Below are 20,157 nucleotides of genomic sequence, written 5' to 3'. Positions count from 1 at the left end.
CGCGCTCCTATCTCAAATTCTTCAATGTCTTCCCATCCCAGAACAAAACCCAAATTTCTCATAATCCATAGAACATAAAGCAAGCACTAACAAATGCTACCCTGATCCTGACTTGGGAATATACTTACTAAATCATTCATATATGATGCCAATATTAGGTTTTAGGCACGTTTGGTCACGTTAAAGTCAGACTATTTCCTTTTTACTAGAAGTGGAATGAATATTCAATTTTTATAAAATGCCTTTTTATTATCTATTAATATGGTCACTTAGTGTTTCTCTTTTGACCTACTGCTTTGATAACTTAGATCAATAGATGTCTTAATATGCTTGTATTTCTGAGAAAAAATTTGTTTTAATAAAAGTCTATATTAGATTTGTAAATTTTTAAGGATTTTTGCATCTATATTCATAAATTAGGTTTTAGCATAGTTTCCTTTCCTATGTTAACTTTCATTTTCAGGGCTATGCTAACTTTATAAAACAAACCAGAAGGCAATGAAAATTTTCTCTATGCTTTGGAACAATTTAAAGACCACAGGAATGATCTATTTCTTGACAGTTTCAAAGATTTCTCCTGCCAAATCACTCGGCCTAGCACTGGAATTGCAGGAGTGGTGGGGGAGCAGGGGCGGGGAGAATGTGGTGGTACTCGTTCTTTACTAACTTAAATTTTCCCTTGCTATTGGTCTACTCAGTTTTTCTATCCCTTCCTAAATGATATCATTTAGACTTTCCTAGAAAACCACATATTTCAGCAAAACTTTCATATTAGTATAGAGCTACACTTAGTATTCTATTATATTTTTTAAACTTAAGAAAAATTTCAAGCATACCTAAAAGTAGACAGAACAGTATAGCAAACACTTATGTATCCAGCACTCAGCTTTAACAATTATCAACTCATGGCCAATCTTGCAACACACTTCCCCCCACTCCCATACTTAATTATTTTGAAGCAAATCCCAGACATTATATCATTTCATCTGTAAATACTTTAGTTGTTATGATGTTTTAATCTCCTTCCTATCTGTGGTTATATCCTGTTTTGCTTTCCTAATGCTGTACATTGAGTTTTTTTTTCCTGTTTTCTAATTCACCTATTTTGGAATTTATATTTAATTCCTTCCTCTTGCTTTTTATAGATCTACTTTATAGTTCTTTTTCTAGCTTCTTTCACTGAGACCTTCATTTCTTTATTTGAATTCTCATTTATTAATATATTTTCTTTCAAGTAAATTCTAACAATATCATTTAAGATACTACTATGTTCTAAGCACTGTGCTTTACTTATTTCAGTTAATTCTCACTACAATGAGGTAACTACTATTACCCATACTGCACATGAAGAAACTGAGGCTTAGGGAGAAGTTAAGGAATGTGCTGCCCAAGTTCACAGTTTGGAAGACAGAATGGCTGTGATGTTGGTAGGAGTATAACCAGGCAATTCTACCTGGGAAAGGAGCGTGTTATATGTATGGCCAGTGGCTGACTTAGGTCAGAAACCAGAAGGTGCTATACCTTTTGATAAAACCTTGAAGGAAGACAGCTCAGCATTGTTCCAGAACACTGTTCTACACCATACATTTATTTGGCAAAACCCAAACCCTGGTCAAACCCTGGTCAAATCCAATTATCAACCATCTTCATGACTCCATGATGGCTGAATCCTGCTGGAGAAAAATTAACCTCTATGACAAAAACTTAAAATTAACATGTTCTTAACCAATTCCTTTGGATACATTTTTTTATATGGCTCATTCAATTTTTCAGACACTAAATGGTTTCCATTTAAGTACTGGAGAATTATTCTCTAGCACACATCCATCAGCAGATAATATTATAAAGTACTAAGGTTCTAAGGTTTTTAAATCAGAGATGAGAAATAAGTTTCATGATCAACTTGAACCAAATAGCACCGAGAGGGATTGCTTCTAAGGCCTTGTCTCAATGGAAAGCATGCTATGCTCCATTTGCAATATCTCCCATGAATATAGAGAAAGGGCGAGGGGACAGCAGCACCAATGTCCCAGGTAGAATCTTGCAGTAAGCAGCAATACACCCTAGGTGGTATTGCTCATCTTCCTATCCACACATTTTTCCTGCTTAGCATAGAGTTCTTTTTACTTAGTCATGTTTGTCTAACATGGTTTAAATTAAAAGACTCATTTAGGTAAAGGGGCTACAACTTTCAATATGCCAGTATTTCAGGTTGACTCAGTAAAATATTCATACTTGAACAGAATGTAAATCAGTTTGATCTCTTTCCAATTATGGATAAGATCACTTAAACTGAAAAAATAGGTATTGTGATGAACAGACTAGAGCAGAGGAAAGCAATTTTGGATCAGAGGCACCATATGAGTTAGGCGAGCCATGATACAAAAAGGGGTTTTTAGTTTTTTAAAAAGCAATTAGGTGTAGGGGAAAGGGACACTAGGAAAGAAAAAAAAAATAACCCTGAAAGAGCAAAAAAATGTAGCACAAGAAAACCTTACACACTTGGAAATTTTGCCTATTATACACATATTCCATTTAGTACTAATATGCAGTGCTAATTACAATGCTATTTATCTCAGAAATATTTTCCCTAGTCGTATATACTTAAATCTACTAGAGTATATTTTTCCCATACTCTGAGTTCTAAAAGATACTCTCAGCCAATGAGAGCTAGAACAGACAATACTTTACACAATTAGTCAATAAGTGTCATAAATGTACCAGTCAGCTGTTCTCTGCCAATGAGCACTCTACTGTACTTTCCTGTGTTTAGTGGGTTCTTCACTATTGACTGTCAACTCTGCTAGTGCTTCTCTTTCTGTAGTTAATTTAGTGTTTGACCTATGATGACAGTAAGAGGTGTATAGGTGTGTGCTGGACTCATGACTATGAGTATCACTTTGGATCTTCAAATGCAAGTTTCACAAAAATGGAGGAAACCAGTGGACAACTGGGAATTGGTGAAATTCCCTGGATACTGTGAAGGCCATCATACATATTACTGCAGCCTTAGGGTTACTATATGAACAGTAACTGGAATAATGGCATGCACAGAAGTTAGAAGAAACCACTGCTAAAGGCCCATCATGACTTTAGGAGATATGAAAAGAAGAGAGCACTGCTGGTGCCTGTGTCTTCCATAGGGGTGCTGTTCTTTAACCCAGCATTTACGGCCGTCTACGATCTATCTTCACTTTATCTTTTTAAACCATTTTTTATCATTACTTTTAATAAACTTTCTCTAATTCTTGACTATCATGCATGTGACTATGATACAAGAGCTACAAAGACTGAGTTGATAAATATAATGTTTAGGACTATAGTAATATAATGTTTACAAAGTTGATGTTATGAGCAATTAATGTATGCATGGTTATTAGAAATAAATGGTTAAAGGGAACAGAAGAGTCAAAGGACCAAGTTAAGAGAAAGTCAAATCATTTCACAATTTTGTCTGTGGCCAGGGCTATTGTCAGCCACAAAATTACTGGATTCTCCCCTAGTTTCTACAGAGTCTGCTTTATCCCTTGTGAATAGTCTGAGAGAGCAGGACCAGCCTCTGGAAGTAAGAGGAAAATTAACACTCACAGGGCTCTTACTTTGTGCTAGGTACTTATTTATCTCCTTTAATTCTCAAGCCTCAGAACAATCTTCACCTGGTACTACAAGAGCTATAAAGAGAATTATTTCCCTACTAAGCAAGAAACTCTTTAATGATTCTTGGATGACTATGGAGAATTAACAGTCAAGACTCCCTATTTCTTCAGCACGGATCATGTAGAGCACGGAGTTCTCTGGCCAGCTGACAAAGAATGGACAATTCTGGAGTCCAGGAAGATATACTGGCTTGAGGTGCTATACAGCACTCTGCCTTCTGCTATGAAGACAGTCTTTCTCCCCAGCCCCATTAAAATAAAGGCTAAAAATAAGTCTCTCCAGCAGGGAAGGGAGAACAAGACACTGGCTGGAGAAAGTTAACTGACGAGAAATTCAGCTAATTATACATAAATATGGATTAATATGCAAATGTTCCTAGGGGAGGAAGATGGGGGAAGGTGGTGACTGGTATATTCTGGTATGAACCAATTTAATTAAATTTTCTTGTGTTTTATGAGATACATGGAAGAAATAAAAGTTTTTATTTCAGGTGTGTAAAGACAAGAAAGGATCGAGCCTTTAGAAAGCCAAGGAAAAGGAAAACAGCATTAAAATTGCAGAAGATGGAAGCAGATGTAGAATATGGGAAGGAGGCAGACTGCAGGGCAAAGGATAAAGGGGAAAGAGGAAGAGATGAAGTTCAAAAAAGAGAAAAATCCAGCCAGAATAAAATGGCCCTACTGCAAACAGAAACCAGGAGACATGTTCAAGAGATATCATAGGGGCAGCTCCACCATTCACTAGTAGGCTTTCACTTGATCTCCCTATTTCCAGCCCAGTGGCTCACCCCACTTCTTACTATGCCTACAGCTCTGCAAGTGTGGAGCCTCTCTGGTTCCCTGTTCTCCATGAGATACCTTCCGTCTCTTCCAGGGGTAGGAGAGAGGAGAGAGTGAAGGCTCTTTAATATAGACCAATGTGACCAATCTCTGTTTTCAGCCCCATGCCATATTTCCACTTTCCATAGTACCTGGTGACCTCATTCTTGAGCTCTTCTGGGGCTATGGGGGCCATGAATAAGGCCTACTTCCTGCTGATATACTCCTCTAAAAGCATTTATGTCCTATAACTTCCTCTTGTTATGACTCTTTTATCCGCTTTTCATATTTATATATTGTGGTTCAAATTACAGAAGTCTAATTTCAAAGACCACATTTGTTTCTTAGTCTCCTTACTGTTTTGGGTGACACTTTCCTAGAGGAGAAGAGGACAAAAACAGCTTTATTTTGCCATTTTAAAACTGCAAGATTCCCTTACATGCTTTTGTGTTTCCAACAACCTAACAGAGTTCTTGGCACCTAACAGATATTCATTAACTACTTTGTTAATGAATGATTAGATGTAGTCAGAGTACAGACTAAGCTGCCTTAACAAAAAATCCTCAAAATGCAATGGCTCAAACAAGATAAGTGCCTATTTATCTCTCGCAGAGCAGTCCACAGGTAAGAGGGTAGGTTATGAAGCAGTGTTGTTATTTCATTAGGTCAATAAGAAACCCAGGTTTCTTCTCTCTTGTTATTCTCCATTTATTCTACGGTTTTGTCATGGTCAAAACTGGCTAATCATTACACTTTGCATTCTAGCCCATGGAAAAAGGGCCAATCAACCTACAAGAAAGCCTACCAGTTGACAAGCTCCATACATACAATTATCATCTCGTAGTTCCTATGGGCCAGGAATCTGGGCCAACAAACATGTGAGCTTGGAAGCAGATCCTTCTCCAGCCAAAGTTCAGATGAGACTCTACCTCTGGCCAACTCCATGATTGCAGTCTGTGAGAGACCTTGATCCATAAAACCAGTTAAGCTGTGCACAGATTCCTGGCCCACAGAAACTGTGAGATAATAAGTGTACATTATTTTAAGCCACTAAATTTGGGGTAATTTGTTATGCATCAAACATAACTAACGCCATATCTTAACTTTCACTATTTAAAATAATAAAATGAAAACTTTTACTGTACATTAAAGGCAAATACAATTTTAAAGTATAAGGCTAACATATTATTTTGACAATCTTTTGGATTTAATACCATTAAAGAAATAGTAAATATTAGATCTTTATTTTATATTTAAATCTAATTCCTATAATCTGGAATGATCTACTCAACAAGTTTACCTACATTGCTGGTAATATCTTTGTCCTGCACCTATTCAACCTATCTCTAGAATGCAGTTTTCTTTGAGATGTAAATGTTACTAATGTTGTGAGCGCTCTGAGGGAAAGTGTGAGCCATATAATATCACAATGGAAAATGCTTTGATTTTAGACTAGAGAGAATAAAAAATTTGAAGGTTTTCCTTCTAAAGGAATCACTACATAAAGAAAAAAGGTAGCTGGTAGCAGAAAAATCAATATTAACACTTGTTGATTGTTTTTATACTTGCTTAAATGCCAATAAAAACATACTATAGACTAATGAAGTAAAATGACTCAAGTGGTTTGGAATGTACAGAAATCTAGACCAAATCTGAAGGCAGCCTTGGGCACTAAGCCCCATGCTCAGGTCTCTGTGCTAGCCCAAACTTAATTTATGCATTCATTTAAGTAACGAGCACTTACTGGAGTGCTGGACATAAAACAAGGAATAAGTCAGACATGGTCGCTGCCTCATGCAGCTCACAGTTTAGTTGGGAATATAAACAAATAAATAAGCAATGGAATCTAGTACACTGTTGCCATTTAGAGCATGCACAGGCTGCTGTGGTAGCACAAAGGAAAAACATTTAATTCAAGGTGGAAATGGAAGTGATAGTTTTATCGGGACAACATCTCGGCTGAAGCGATATCAAAACTTGGACCTGAAGGATGATCAGGAATTAATTATTTGGGGGTGGTAAGGGAAAAGAATTCTGGGAGAGGGAATATCACCTATGAAGGCCCAGGAGCAAAAGAGAACCTAATATATTTGAGTGATTGGATTTTTAGTAGAGGGTAGTAGGTGTTTGGCTGGAGAGGATATGGGGAAGTGTGCAAAGGTCTTACTATGCAGGGCCTGGTAGGTAACATTGCAGAGTTTGGATTTTATTTGAGGGAAAAATTTAAAAAGGGATGCACAAAACTATTGAAGAGTTTTAAGAAGAAGAGTGCAATAATCTCACTCTTCCAAAACTAATATAATGTTCTTAACAACTTGTTTGGTTTCTAAAATATTAATTTTCCCAAGATGTTAAAAAGTATATAGAAACATACAATTTTTTTTATATACTAGCAATAACCATAGCAGAAAAAGAATCCCTCTCACAACATAAAACTACAAAATATCCATGAATTACCTTAATAAGAAATATACAAAACTATATAAGAAACCATAAAATTTTGATAAAGGATATAAAAGAATATCAGAAGAAATAATGTTCTTGAATGTGAAGACTCAATATTATTAAAATAATTTTTTCAAGTTAATCTCTAAATTTAATGCAATTCTAATAAAAATCCCAATTAGTTTTTCAGGAGTATTTGATAAATTGGTTATACAGTTCATCTGGAAGATATATAATACTACAACTTTGAAAAGTAAAAAGGTAAAAGAGCTTGCCTTGCCACATATAAAAAACATAATTATTTATTTAAAAGTATATAATTGAAAATATATGTAAAGTCAAAACATTCAGGAGTTTTGTGGGTTGAATCGTGTCCTCCAAAAAGATATGTTCAATATTTCCTATGCTGTACTTTACATGTGTCAGATGGATACTAGACTTATTGGAGCGATCACTTTGTAAGGTATATAAATGTCTAATTACTATGTTGTACACCTGAAACTAATATAACATTGTATTCAATTATAATTGAAAAATAAATTTGAAAAAATGTTAAAAAAGTATGTTCAAGTTCTAATCCCTGATACCTATGAATGTGATCTTATTTGAAAATAGGGCCTTTGCAGATGTAATAATGTTAGGATGAGGTCCTACTGAAGTAAGGTAGGCCCTAATACAATGACTGGAGTCTTTATAAGAGGAAAATATGGACACAGAGACACACAGGGAGAATGCCATGTGACAACAGAGGTAGAGATTGGAGTGATGTGTCTACAAGCCAAGGAATACCAAGGACTGCCCCACAAACAGCTGGAAGAAGCAAGGAAGGATCCTATCCCAGAGCCTTCAGGGAGAGCACGGCTGTCAACTCCTTAATTTCAAATTTCTAGTTTTCTGGACTGTGAGAGAATAAATTAGTTGTTTTAAGCCACCCAGTTGGTGGTACAGGTAGGGCAGCCCTAAGAAACTAATACAACGGGCATATGACAATTTTATATATGATAAAAGAAGGATCTCAAATGAGTGGGTTTTGTTTACTCAATAAGTAGAGATTAGGACAACAGGTTAGCTACTTGGAAAAAAAGATTTCTACTTCACAGAAGGTAACTAAAATTGTAAGTAGATCATAGATCCAAATGCAAAAACAATATCCTACCGAAACAGTTTACAAAAATAAATAGGGGGGAAAACTTAATTACATTAAGTATAGGACATACATAAAATAGAACACTAAGCAAACACTTAAAAGAGGTAGATCTACATGTACTGTCATAAAAGATGTTCAAGACATTAAGTGAAAAGAACAAGTTATAGAATATATGTATTTTGTAACTATCAATATAATTGTGTTATGTACAGAACAAAAAGAAAATAATAACTGAGCTGCTAACAATGGTTACCTTGCAGGGGGAGACAATTTATTAATTCATTTATATAATATTTAATGAGTGTCTATTATGTACCAAACACTGGTCTAGGGGCTAGGGAAACAACAACAACAACAACAAAAAAAGATGAGGAGGTGGTGAACACTCATTTTCTATATTAAATATTTCTTTAAAGTTTGACCTTTATATTTTTTGTCTCTAATAAATCTATGGTTAATTTGACTTTTTAAAAAAGCTTTAAGGTACTAATGAAAAACTTTCAACAATATAAAATCGATTCATTTTGTCATTCTCTTAAAATCAGTCTTATCAGTTTTTAAAAATGTCACTGGCATATTCAACAATGCATTTTTGTAAAACTGATGTGAAAGCATCAACAAGTTTCTAACATAAAATCATTACTTTGCTCAGTTTAAAAATAAGAATACTTAAATTTTATGGTATCTGATTTATCTCTATCCCTTATGATGTAATATTTTACTTACAGTTTGTGGATTAATCTCTTCCTCTCCCATAGGTTCATCCATAATTTGCTGTCCATTCTGTGAAAAGCACAGCAGGTAGAAAGTTACCAAAACAGATCTCACGTCAGTTAAAATTAAATGAAAGCAGACAAAACAAAATCATATAGGAATGTTTTCACCTCTAAAGGGTTCTAATGAAGTACAGAACCACCATATAAGTATGCAGTTGCCAATTTGCAACAGGTTATGCTTCAACAGTTAATATGTAAATTGATTATTTTAAAGTATAAAAACATTTTTCCATGGAAATGATATAATAAATGATGATTACCTTTCCAGGTGAGTCCTTGAGTTTATTTTAATAGTTAAAGGCATTACAAATGGTCTTATTTAAACCTTACCAAACATCATTTACAATACTTTCTATGGGAGAACACATTCTAAATTCCGACTCCATTAATAATTAATCAGGGCAACTGCTTAATTATTTCAGGGGAAAATTAAGCTAGAGCTCTACATCTAAATAGAATCCAGATGGATTAAACATTTAAATGTCAAAAAAATAAAATTATGCAAGTATTAGAAGAAAATATAGGTGAATAATACTTATGGGGTAAGGAGAGTGGAAATCATAAAGAAAAAAATTTGACATTTGAATCCACAAAATTTTAAAACTTCTGCCAGACACAAGAAAGTTAAAAGACAAATTGATTGCAAAAAAATAAAAGCAACATATGACAAAGGGTTGGTACCCTCGATACATAAAGAGCTTTGTTTTACAAACCTGTAAGAAAAAACGATGAACCTCAACAGAAATGAGCAATAAGGGAAAAAAGAGTTCAGCCTTAGTACTAATCAAAGAAATGCATTTAACTGAAAGATACCTTTGCCTTTCAAATTGGTAATGATTTACAGAAAAAAAAAAATAACACTCAGCGCTAACATGGGTATGGGAAAAAGAGCACTTAAGATATATACTGCTGGAGAAAGTGTAAATCAGCTCAACCTTTCAGGAAGGCAATCTAAGCCTGCATTAAAAAAAAAAAGAAACATAAAACTTTGAAACGTCCCATAATTTCACTTCTTCTTTTAAAAACAATGAACAAGTGTGCAAAGATGTACATACAAGGATGCTCGCCATAATTTTTTACAGAAAGAATTCCAAATCGGAAATCTAAATTCCTAACAATAGGAAACTAATTAAATATATTTGGTACATCCCTATTATGCAATATTATGCAGTCATTAAAAATGATGATAAAGATGTAAATTTATTGACATGGAAAGACAGTCACATGTAATAAGTGAAAAAGCAGTTTACAAAACAATATGGATTGTAATGATCCCATTTTAAATAAATATATACATGTTTCAATGTATATATTTCTATGGGAAAAACTCTGCAAGGATAAACACCAAAATGTTAACAGTAGTTATTACTGGGTGGTAGAATTTTAGACAACTTAAAATTTTGTTTTGATTTTGCTATTTGAATTTTCTAATGTGTCTACAATGTCTACAATGAATATGTATCATTTGTGTAATTTAAAACAAAACAAAACCAAACCAGAAGTCAGGAACACATAGTATCTTCTCTAGTTCCCTCACTGGAAAAGGGAGTTAAATGCCCCTGACCACTTGTTAATTCAACAAATATACAAGGATCTAATTAAGCTACCCATCTCTGGAGCATTATCAGCTGAAAAATAAAAGGTATTCCACCCATTACCCCATATCCCACATGAGGCAACTGCTCTGAATTTGAACTCCTCTCTCTACTCTCCCCATTCCTATTTATCCATCCATTTGTCCAGTTACTCCATTTCATTCATGCTATGTTCTAGGCACCAAGCTGGAGACAAAAGGTTAGTAAAACATGGCCCCTATCCTAGAGGATCTCAAAGGTCTACTAACCCATAGAAAGGGCACCTTTCATTTTAACACTTCAGAGTATGTTCCTAGGTTAGTGAATGCCTATACAATATTAACAAAGCGCAGAAATAGTGCCGAAATGCAGAAAAGGGGGAAACAAGTATAAAATCTTTATTTTTCTAAGACAGATTCAGAGGCTATAGTATTGTCCACTTCCATGACAAGGACTCAAATAACTCCAGGGTACATCTTTCTCCTAAAAGCCACACAACTATCTGTTCAACTGAATACTGATCATTTTTATTCCAATCTTCCAGACAAACTTTAAACTAGCTCTTAAGAACACTGCCTTTGGAGTCAGACACCTAGATCAAAGTTCTTTTCTTTCACTAATTATGAAGCCTTGGACAAGTTATTTAAACTATGTAAGCTTTAGTTTCTTCATATGGAGTGGAGATCAAAGTCTTATCTTCAGAGAGTTGTTAAGACTAAATGAGATAAATGATATAAAACCCTAAGCACAGTGCCTGGCTTAGTGAACAATCTATGTTAGCTATTTTAATTATGTCCAAAATTCAATTTGATCACTCCCTCTGTGGCTCACCAATCTGCTACTTCTCATGTATTTGCTATCTTAGTAAATGGTACCATCATTCATCTAGTAACCCGAACTAGATTTTCTCATTAAGTGTACACAGAGTTCTCTCTATACCACAGATCTGCTCAATGGCTTTTATAATTCATAGTCTAACCTCAGCTACACTTACATTTTCCGCGGGAATATAATTTGAGAACCATCTGCTCCTCGCAATTTTCAGTGTATGTAAAGCAAGAATCACAACTTATAATTTACTTTTAAGGCAAACTGGTATAGTAGAAACAGCACTAAACTTGGAATTGGTGGACTAGGGATAGAGTCCTAGGTCTGCCACTTATAAGCTTTATGTTTTTGGGCAATTCAGTTTCTCCTACTCTATTACTTTATCTATTCAAAATAAGGATACTTGCCTCTAAAAACGATAAAGAGCTGTACAAATGCAAACTACTATTATTAAGGTGAGATAGCTTTGTAAGAATAAAATAATACTCCATAAAGTCCTTTTGATCTTAGAATCGAAAAAAAGTTTAAGATTGGTAAGGGATCGTGAAAGTCTTCTGTTCTAAATATACATCATATGCTTCAGTTCTTTCTATTCCATTCTCATCTATATTTGAATACTATCAGGACAGGAATGTATTACTTCAGCAGGCAGCCTGCTATACCATCACAAGAAAAACAATGGCTGCTAGATAAAATTCTTTATTATAAAATAACTTTCTTCAGCCACAAATTCCCTTTAAGAGGATTCCTAATATGTGATGACTAACTTGCCTGTACTATATCTGCAGAATCACAGGAAGTAAATCTACAGCTATGACTATAAACCACCCAAATCTGTTCTTTTTCTAGATAGCTCCAGTTCCTTTGAACATTCCTTTCAGACAGATGAGACTATCTTCTTTTCTGAGCATGCACCCAATTCATCTTAAAGGGCAGTATACAGAATTGCATGCAATTAACACCCCAACCTTGATATGACCAAAGCAAAGGGTATGTCACCTCCTTTGTCCCGGATAACAACTTATCAATGCAGTTCACAGATATATTATTTTTGGAATGTCCACAGCACATAAGTGAATTAAACTAAGTTTCCTATTCATAGTCTCATGAATAAAGCCTTATTTTAAATTTTTGTTTCATCTTTTTCCAGTTCTGATCCTCTATAGATTGGATTGCAAATCTGCCAGTCAGCCTCTTCACTATTTTCAGCTTCATGTGATCCATAAAGTTTACAATATATTTACTTTTCTGAACTCCTCACCCAACTAATGGTAATATACTAACAAAGCAATCTAAGAAAAAATTAAGTGAAACACGATCTAAAGGTATTTCATGCTGTTTTTGCAAAACTATTTACTTCCTTTGAGTTTAGCAAAAATTTAAAATTTTGAACAATTTAATTTTAAAGCAGGAAAATATGAAAGCCCATGTTATCCTACATACCAGTGGAGATTTACAAAAATCTACCCAAAAAGCACCTTTACTTCAACAACCTTTTCAACAAAACAAAGATTCAGATGTTATCTATTACAAGTGAGCACAAAATTATTCCTGCAGCTAAGAAGTTTCTCTTTCAAACCTCTGGCTTCACTAGAGACTAGGTTACGTGGACCATCAGTCTGACTCAATATTTCAATGTCTATAGTTCCAAAAGTTCAAGGAATAGTAACTATTAAGCAAGAAAACTTATTTCTCTAATTTTAAGAAACAGAGAAAACATGTGGTCTGAATCTGGCTAGCACCAGGTTTAAAACCCAGGTCTGTCGCTTATTGCTGTAGATACCTGACCTTAGGTAAGCTAGAGTTTGAGTCTCAGTTTCTTCATTTGTAATATGCATATAATATCTATCTCCCAGGGATGTTGTAATGAAAAGAATCCACCAAGGGCCAGTAGATGCTCAGTAAATGTTACTTACTCGTGCCCCCTTTTGCCTCAATTGACTTATAACATTTACATTTCTACAGTTAACCTCTAAATGTAATAAAGTACAGGAGAGTGTTGAGATAACCTGTTTCACCACTTACTACAGCCAATTTCCTGTCAAGCAGGGTAGAACAGATCATTCACATGTGTGGTATATTTTTATACAATGTGGCTAAAGAATGAGTACAGACAAAAAAAGAATAGTTTAAAAGAGAGGCAAATGTATTTATCCTCTCTCATCCCACCATAATGCCTTCTAGCCAAAAAACTGTAGAGCTTGGCAGGTTGTACATATGCAAATATTATGTGAAATACTGGAAAAGGTTAGAAAATGCTAATCATGCTTTACTCTGTTAGTCTGAAATGTGTAAAAGTCAAAAATTAGATAACGTACAACATGGGTCTCATCTGAACAAATCAGATAAAGGAGATTGTTAGCTTGAGTTTCAGCAGGAATTGCTTTCAAAATAACTTCTAATGTGGTATAAAACTATCACTTAACATCATCTTCCTGGTTTAAAGAGGATGAACGATTCAAATCAGTAATTCTGAACCAGGGCTTCAGGATTTCTAAAGTATCCCCAAGTATTATAAGGAAAAATTCTGAAACGTTAAAAATAAGAACATTTTCCTAATTTAAAAGTTTCACTTTAAGCAATCCCTCTAAACAGATTGTTTTGTTGTAATAGCATGTTACAACAATGCTCATTTACAGGCTGCTGTTTGATATCTTTGAATGAAATATAAATTTTAAAAAATGCTTTCAGTCTAGCAGAGATCATCATGTACAAGTGTACTAGGACTAAAAAAAAAATGATCTGTGATTTTTCAAATGCTGCCCTTAACTTAGGACATACCATGTACTGACATCTTCCTACCTAGGAATGAAATGCACATATGGACATTGGGAGAAAAGAATTCCTCACAGAGAACAGCCCGAAATAAGAGGAAGTAAGTAGGAAAAGAAAGGGTCCAGACTCAAGTGTATTAATTTGGAGACCCGGGTTGTAGGAACAAGCAAGGGATACCTTTCTTTTTTTTTTTTTACCGCTCTCAAGTTTCCACCAGTATGTTTGCCTTCCAAACTCCCTGATATCAGCAGTGGTTTTCCTGCCCAAAGCATATGTGATAGGAGTTTCATGAAGGTACTGAGGATGAGGCATTAGAGACCTCTCTCAAACTTCGGTTAAGATATCATCAAATTGTTTGGAATCCAAAGAATCTTCTATGCAATCACATTGAAACAATAAGAAACAAGCATTTTATATTCTTAATAAGGAATGTATATAATCCTTACCAATGTGACAGGATTAAGAATCAGCTCCTCATTTATCCTAAGGAAATATCAGAGATGTGCATAAAGACTTATGTACAGTGATATTCATCATACTCATTATACTGAAAAATAGAAAACAATCTAAATGACCAACAGGAGACTGGTTAAATAAATCATAATACATCTATTCATATGTAGGAATACTATGCAATGGTTAAAATCAGGGCCTCAAAGAAAAATGATGCAAAAATATGCTTGCAATATATTAAATTAAAAAGGATACAACACTACACAGTATGACCCCAATTTTGTACCCCCTCCCAACATGTGTGCATGTAACTGGCAAAACATATAAAATCTTATTGGTAATTACCTGGGTCATAGGACTTTCTTCTTTGTACTGTATTTTCAAAAGTATAGGCATTTATTATATATCATTTTTATAAAGAGAAAAAACAATGTATTAAAAAAATCCATTTTTCTAGTTAAGGTGCCCTTCTGCCTGCTTTGCTATTCCACTAGCAACTAAAGGCCTGCTAGTACTCAAGTCTGTTCTATTTTCTAGACTAGGGTAGGAATGACCTCTGGTTATACCTTCATTTTGAAGTTTTAGAGGGCCCTTTCAGAAGCTTTTATTCTTTTTTTTCCCCTTCTGGTCCAATGGTTGTGGCCTTAGAAAATAGATACGTTTTAGGCCTGAATCCACCTCATGTTTTTTGGAGTGTACCCTTAAGGGGAATTCTGCTTATGAAACAAGAGTATGTTGAGATAAGAATAAAGAAAAGAAAACACGGTAGTCAAAATTAAATCTGCATTGTGAATAGCAAGTATTAGCATTGACACCGCAGAAAACGGAATCCAAGCCACAGAGGACAAACTTGAGTAAATGAAAAAAAAAAAGATGAAAGAAAAGATTTAAAAACTATGAAGGACAGACATAGAAATAATCTATGAATAACAGATGTTCCTAAAGAAAAAAAACAGAGCAGTTTAATTAATCAAAAGTATAAGAAAACTTTCCAGTTCTGAAAAAAAATACCTGAGACTGGAGACTGAGAGGTTCAACAGAGATCATCAACACCAAGACATGTCCTGGCAAATGTTTTTAAATTTCAAGGATAAAGATATAATCCTACAAGCATACAAGCAGAAAAAAATAGGTTATTTTCAAAGGAACTAAAATCAGATTGACCTCAGATTTTTCCTCTGTAACAATAAAATGCCAGAAGATAATGAAATAATGATTTACAGAGAGTTGAAAGGGAAAAGTTATGATCTAAGGATTTTATACCTTGTCCTAGTTTTTTATGTACAAAGGTCACAGGAAATTATTCTTAGATCTGTAAAGTCTTAAAAAATTTCATCATCCTGGTAGTATCTTTTTTCATAAATTGTTCAAAGGTGTGTCCTAGACCATTAAAAGAGAATCAAAATAAGAACTCAAGAATATTAAGGAAGGCAAGAACTGGTGAAGTATATTGACACCAACTTAATATCTTGAAATAACTGAACAGATAACCCCACTAAAAAAGAAAGGGTCAATAATGAAGAATAAATGTTGATATAAGTATATAAATAATATAAAACTTTAGAAAGTTAAAGGTAAGGTTTGTAACCTCAGGCTAAATTAATGGGGACTCAAAATAAAAGAAGTAGTAGAAGAAGGGAGAAACAAAGTTCTGAATTCTCTGTCTTTCCTAAAAGGATATTTGAAAACTACTATTTTTGTAATTAGCTAATAAACATAAATTTTGCAATATTTTGAAAAAAATCATACAATAACTGAAAATTTTATTTATTGCAGTCCAAATCACTAGAAGATAATAATTGGCAAAGACTGTGAATACTACTTTACACAAGCATCACATTCAATCCTAAGAACATGAAGTAGATATAATTATCCCTATTTTACAGATGAGGAAATAAAAGCTCAGTAAAGTTAATTAGTGAATGGCAGAAGCAAGATTCAAACCCAGGTCTTTCCAGCTCCATAATTCTTTCTTCGATATTTTCGAACTTCCTCAAACAAAGCAATCCATATGGCAGAATAAAAATAATAATAATAATAATAATAATAATAAAGAACTTAAAGAGAAATCATTCCAAAAGTAATAATGTAAGAAATGTAAAGTTTAAAGTACTTAATTAAAATCAAGGGTCATATTGGATATTTGATGCTATTACATAATTATTGAATGTCTTTGAGTGATGATGGTGTGGTAATTGTTTTAAAAAATCTTTGTTTTAAGAAATATAAATGTAAATATTTCCTTCTCAACTGATCCATCTAGAATTAGCTTCAAAATAATCCAGTGGAGCCAGAGAGGGTAAGAAAGGGAGTATGTGTGCATGGACGGTGGGGGTGTACAGATGAAACAAGATTGGCCATAAACTGATAATCTTTGAGGCTGGGTTATGGGAATATTGTGGTTCATTATACTATTCTCTACTCTGGTATGTGTTTGAAATGTTTGATAATACAAATTTTAAGAGTCGTAGGTTATATTTTTTAAAAGGTTAAAAAACCCACACAATCACTGCTGTTTTACAGAGAACCCCAAACCAAACACATAAGTATAGAAAAGCACAAAGAAAAAGAAAGTTTTTGTAATATTAAGGCCAAAACTAAACTGTGAGGCAAAAACCTTAAGCCGATTAAAAGGTCATTTGATTTGGACTAAAAACATAATTAGTACTTAGCATATATAATATATATGTAGTGGCAATAATTGCTATCATTTACTGAGCAATTACCATGCACCAGGCAAGTGCTAAATATTATACATCATCTCTGATGCTTCTAACAGCTCTACAAGATATTATCACTAATTTACAAATGAAAAAATTAAGCCAAGATCAATATGTTAATCTTTTTAAGCAGTGTCCTCAGCCCCTAGAAAAATGCCTGGCACATAGTAGATGCTTAATAAATATTTGTTGAATAAATGAAAAAGTCTAATATCCTGTCTAAGGTAATAAGCAGAACCTAAATTCAAACCCGAATCTGATTCTAAAGCCCTTACTCGTAGTCACATTTAAATCTTTTAACGATATTTCATAGTAACAGTAAAGATGTTTATTTCCTTCTGTGTATGTTTCTCTATTTTTCGGATTTTCTACCATTAGCATGTGTTTTCTCAAATAAGTCATTAAAAAAAAACAACGCAAAATAGTGTTGAACATTTAATCACAGACTAACCTAGCCACGAAACATAAAATATTTTGGGGACTATAATACGAAATAAATGGAAACCAAATGGAAGGAAAAATTTTAGCACACTAATATCAACTAGCATAATGAACAAAATAAGGACAAAGCATATGAAATAATTTATATTAGAATAGGTAGCTACTAAATTTTATAATGTAAAAAAATATGGGCTCTTTTCAAGTATAACTGTGAAAAGTTATAAAGACTGACTGTATTCTAGGCTACAAAGTAAATCCAAAATTCTTAAAAGAATTGCAGATATTTTCTGATTACGATAAAAAATTGAATACGGAAATAAAACACTCATTCAGAAATTAATATTCTTCTAAATAACTACTAGCCCAAGGAATAAGTAATAACAGCTAGCATTTATGCAATGCTTATTATTTTTTTGTCAAGGTATAGTGTTAGCCATGTTACACATATTCCCTTGTTTAATCCCAATTAATCATTAATAAACCATGAGGTATGTTATTATGTATAGTAGAGAAGAAAAAATATTAGGTTGAGGGTTAATAACTTGTCCAAGATCACAGAGCTAGTAAATTTGCAGATAATTTAACCCAAGTCTGTATCCAAAGCTCATACTACTATGCTGAAATGCTGTCATAATTACTGTTAGAATTCATGCATAGGCATTTAGCTATGCTGGAGAAACTAGAGTTCTTCCTTAACACAACATGTTCTGAAAGTGTCCATTTGTTAAATACACTATTCAAAGAAGGTAATAGTTAATTTTTCTAACATATCATTAATCAGTTATAATATTTCAGACTGCATGATCTTCTAAAAGAGACTCCTTTAAATATATTTATATTCTCGAGACAATTTAAAAAAAACCATAAAATTAGATAAACAAAGTAGGAAATGTAAGGTAAACATGATTTACTACTAATTTCTAAAAGCATTGTGGCCTTGGAAAAGTCACTATTGTCTGGTACTTATATGCAATCCATGAGTTCAATGAAACTTTAGCTAGGATGGATGTGAAAATCTGCCACTAACTATGGGCAAGCCCTTAAGCCTCTCTGAGTTGTGGTTTTCTTCATGCATAAAACATGTGGATATCTAAGAGCTCTTCCAGCTTGGAAATGTTATAATCCTGTGACTTTAAGGATTAAAGTTAAGATTTTGTGGGGTTTTTACACCCATGGAAATTACTGATTCTGTATTTATTTAAAGCTGTTTTTATGTTATTTCTAAGTCCCTCTTTCTCTTCCGCATCAAAAACACAGTTTTATCTTCATCCTTCAGTGATGCCTTTGTACCCAAGCGTAAGCAAAGATAATGCCAGAGAACAGATTGTACAAATGTTGTCACCTGAAAAAGAAGTACTAATAAAAATAAAACAAAACATTGTGGGTTTTTTTGGTGCAGATTAAGAAACCTAAAGCAATTTTATAATTTCCACAATCCAATCTTACTATTCTCATTTTGCTAGTATTAATAACTAATAAAGTGTCAGCTTTTTTTTTAAGCTCCTCTTTCTACTCCCAGCCCTATTCCTGCTCTCCTAATACCTTCAAATCCCACCTCTCAGTACTCATGGAGTTGGTAGTATTTCCCAAAACTGCCTGATGATCAGAATAACCTGAGGTTCCTGTTAATGATACATTACCTGGCCTTACCCCAAACTGAAAATAAATCAGAAGTTCCAGAAGCCCCATGGCTCAGTATTTCATTTTTTAAACAGTCACTTTAGATGATTTCTGTGATTAGACAGTTTGGGAAATCACAGTGTAAAGATCATGGGCTTTGGAGCCTGACATATCAAGTTTCAAAACCTGGTTTTGTCCTTTACTATAGATGTATTATTTAACTTGAGTCTCAGTTTACTAATCCACAAGATTTGGATACTAGTTATACCGAAGGTTGTGGTAAAGTTCAGTATGCTAACCATGTTGAGTGTTCAGTAAGTGTTAACTTCTCTTTCCTCCTGCTCAACTTGCCACAAGAAATGATAAATACAAATATTTGAGGGGATTCTGATGAGTTCCTTACCCTAATGGGTCCGCTTCCATTTCTATGGCTAAAACTCTGGGCACTAGATAACTGTTTACTGCATTACTTGGGCTGGCTAATTTAAGAGTCTCAGGAACAAGTCCAATGATTTCTTCCAGTTTCCAGAGACTTAATAAAGCCCTTCTATCTAAAACAGATACATCATCATGCTGGGCTTCAAAGCCCAAGCTATGTGACTGTGGCAAAACTACCAAAACCTCTGTTTCCTCACTGGTAAAACAAGTGTTATTGAAATGTTTGCAGAACTGAACCCAATATACATTATTAATAACATAATTGTTAACTAATAACCACTTAAAATAATTAAACTCATACAGTCTTACAAATATCCTTATGAACAAAAAGAAGACAGAAACAATAGTTTGGAAGTGAAATGAGACAGAATGAGACTTGATCAAATACACAATAAATCAGAGCTTAATATCCAAACAAAATTCCTGTGTCGTATCAACTGTACCTTTTTTGAAAATTAAATTTAT

General features: G+C 33.8%; 1 protein-coding gene across 5 annotated transcripts in view; it reads right to left on the bottom strand.

The window, feature by feature from the left end:
- RPS6KA3 (ribosomal protein S6 kinase A3) overlaps positions 1-20,157 on the bottom strand; it is a 98,472-nt gene that overhangs the window by 59,931 nt on the left and 18,384 nt on the right. For 2 of the 5 annotated variants that reach the window (XM_039852301.1, XM_039852298.1), the window contains exons 2-3: positions 14,467-14,503; positions 8,794-8,850 (exon numbers count right to left, since the gene is read on the bottom strand). In XM_039852301.1, the coding sequence (XP_039708235.1) occupies positions 8,794-8,835 (42 nt within the window). In that variant the 5' untranslated portion in view covers positions 8,836-8,850; positions 14,467-14,503. Of the gene's footprint in view, positions 1-8,793; positions 8,851-14,466; positions 14,568-15,484; positions 15,578-20,157 lie in introns of all 5 variants that reach the window. The other 3 variants (XM_039852299.1, XM_039852300.1, XM_039852297.1) reach the window with 3 other exon arrangements.

This window comes from Pteropus medius, unplaced genomic scaffold, assembly GCF_902729225.1.
Source record: "Pteropus medius unplaced genomic scaffold, Ma_sr-lr_union100, whole genome shotgun sequence".
Taxonomy (NCBI): Eukaryota; Metazoa; Chordata; class Mammalia; order Chiroptera; family Pteropodidae; genus Pteropus; species Pteropus medius.
This window is presented reverse-complemented; position numbering and strand designations above follow the sequence as displayed.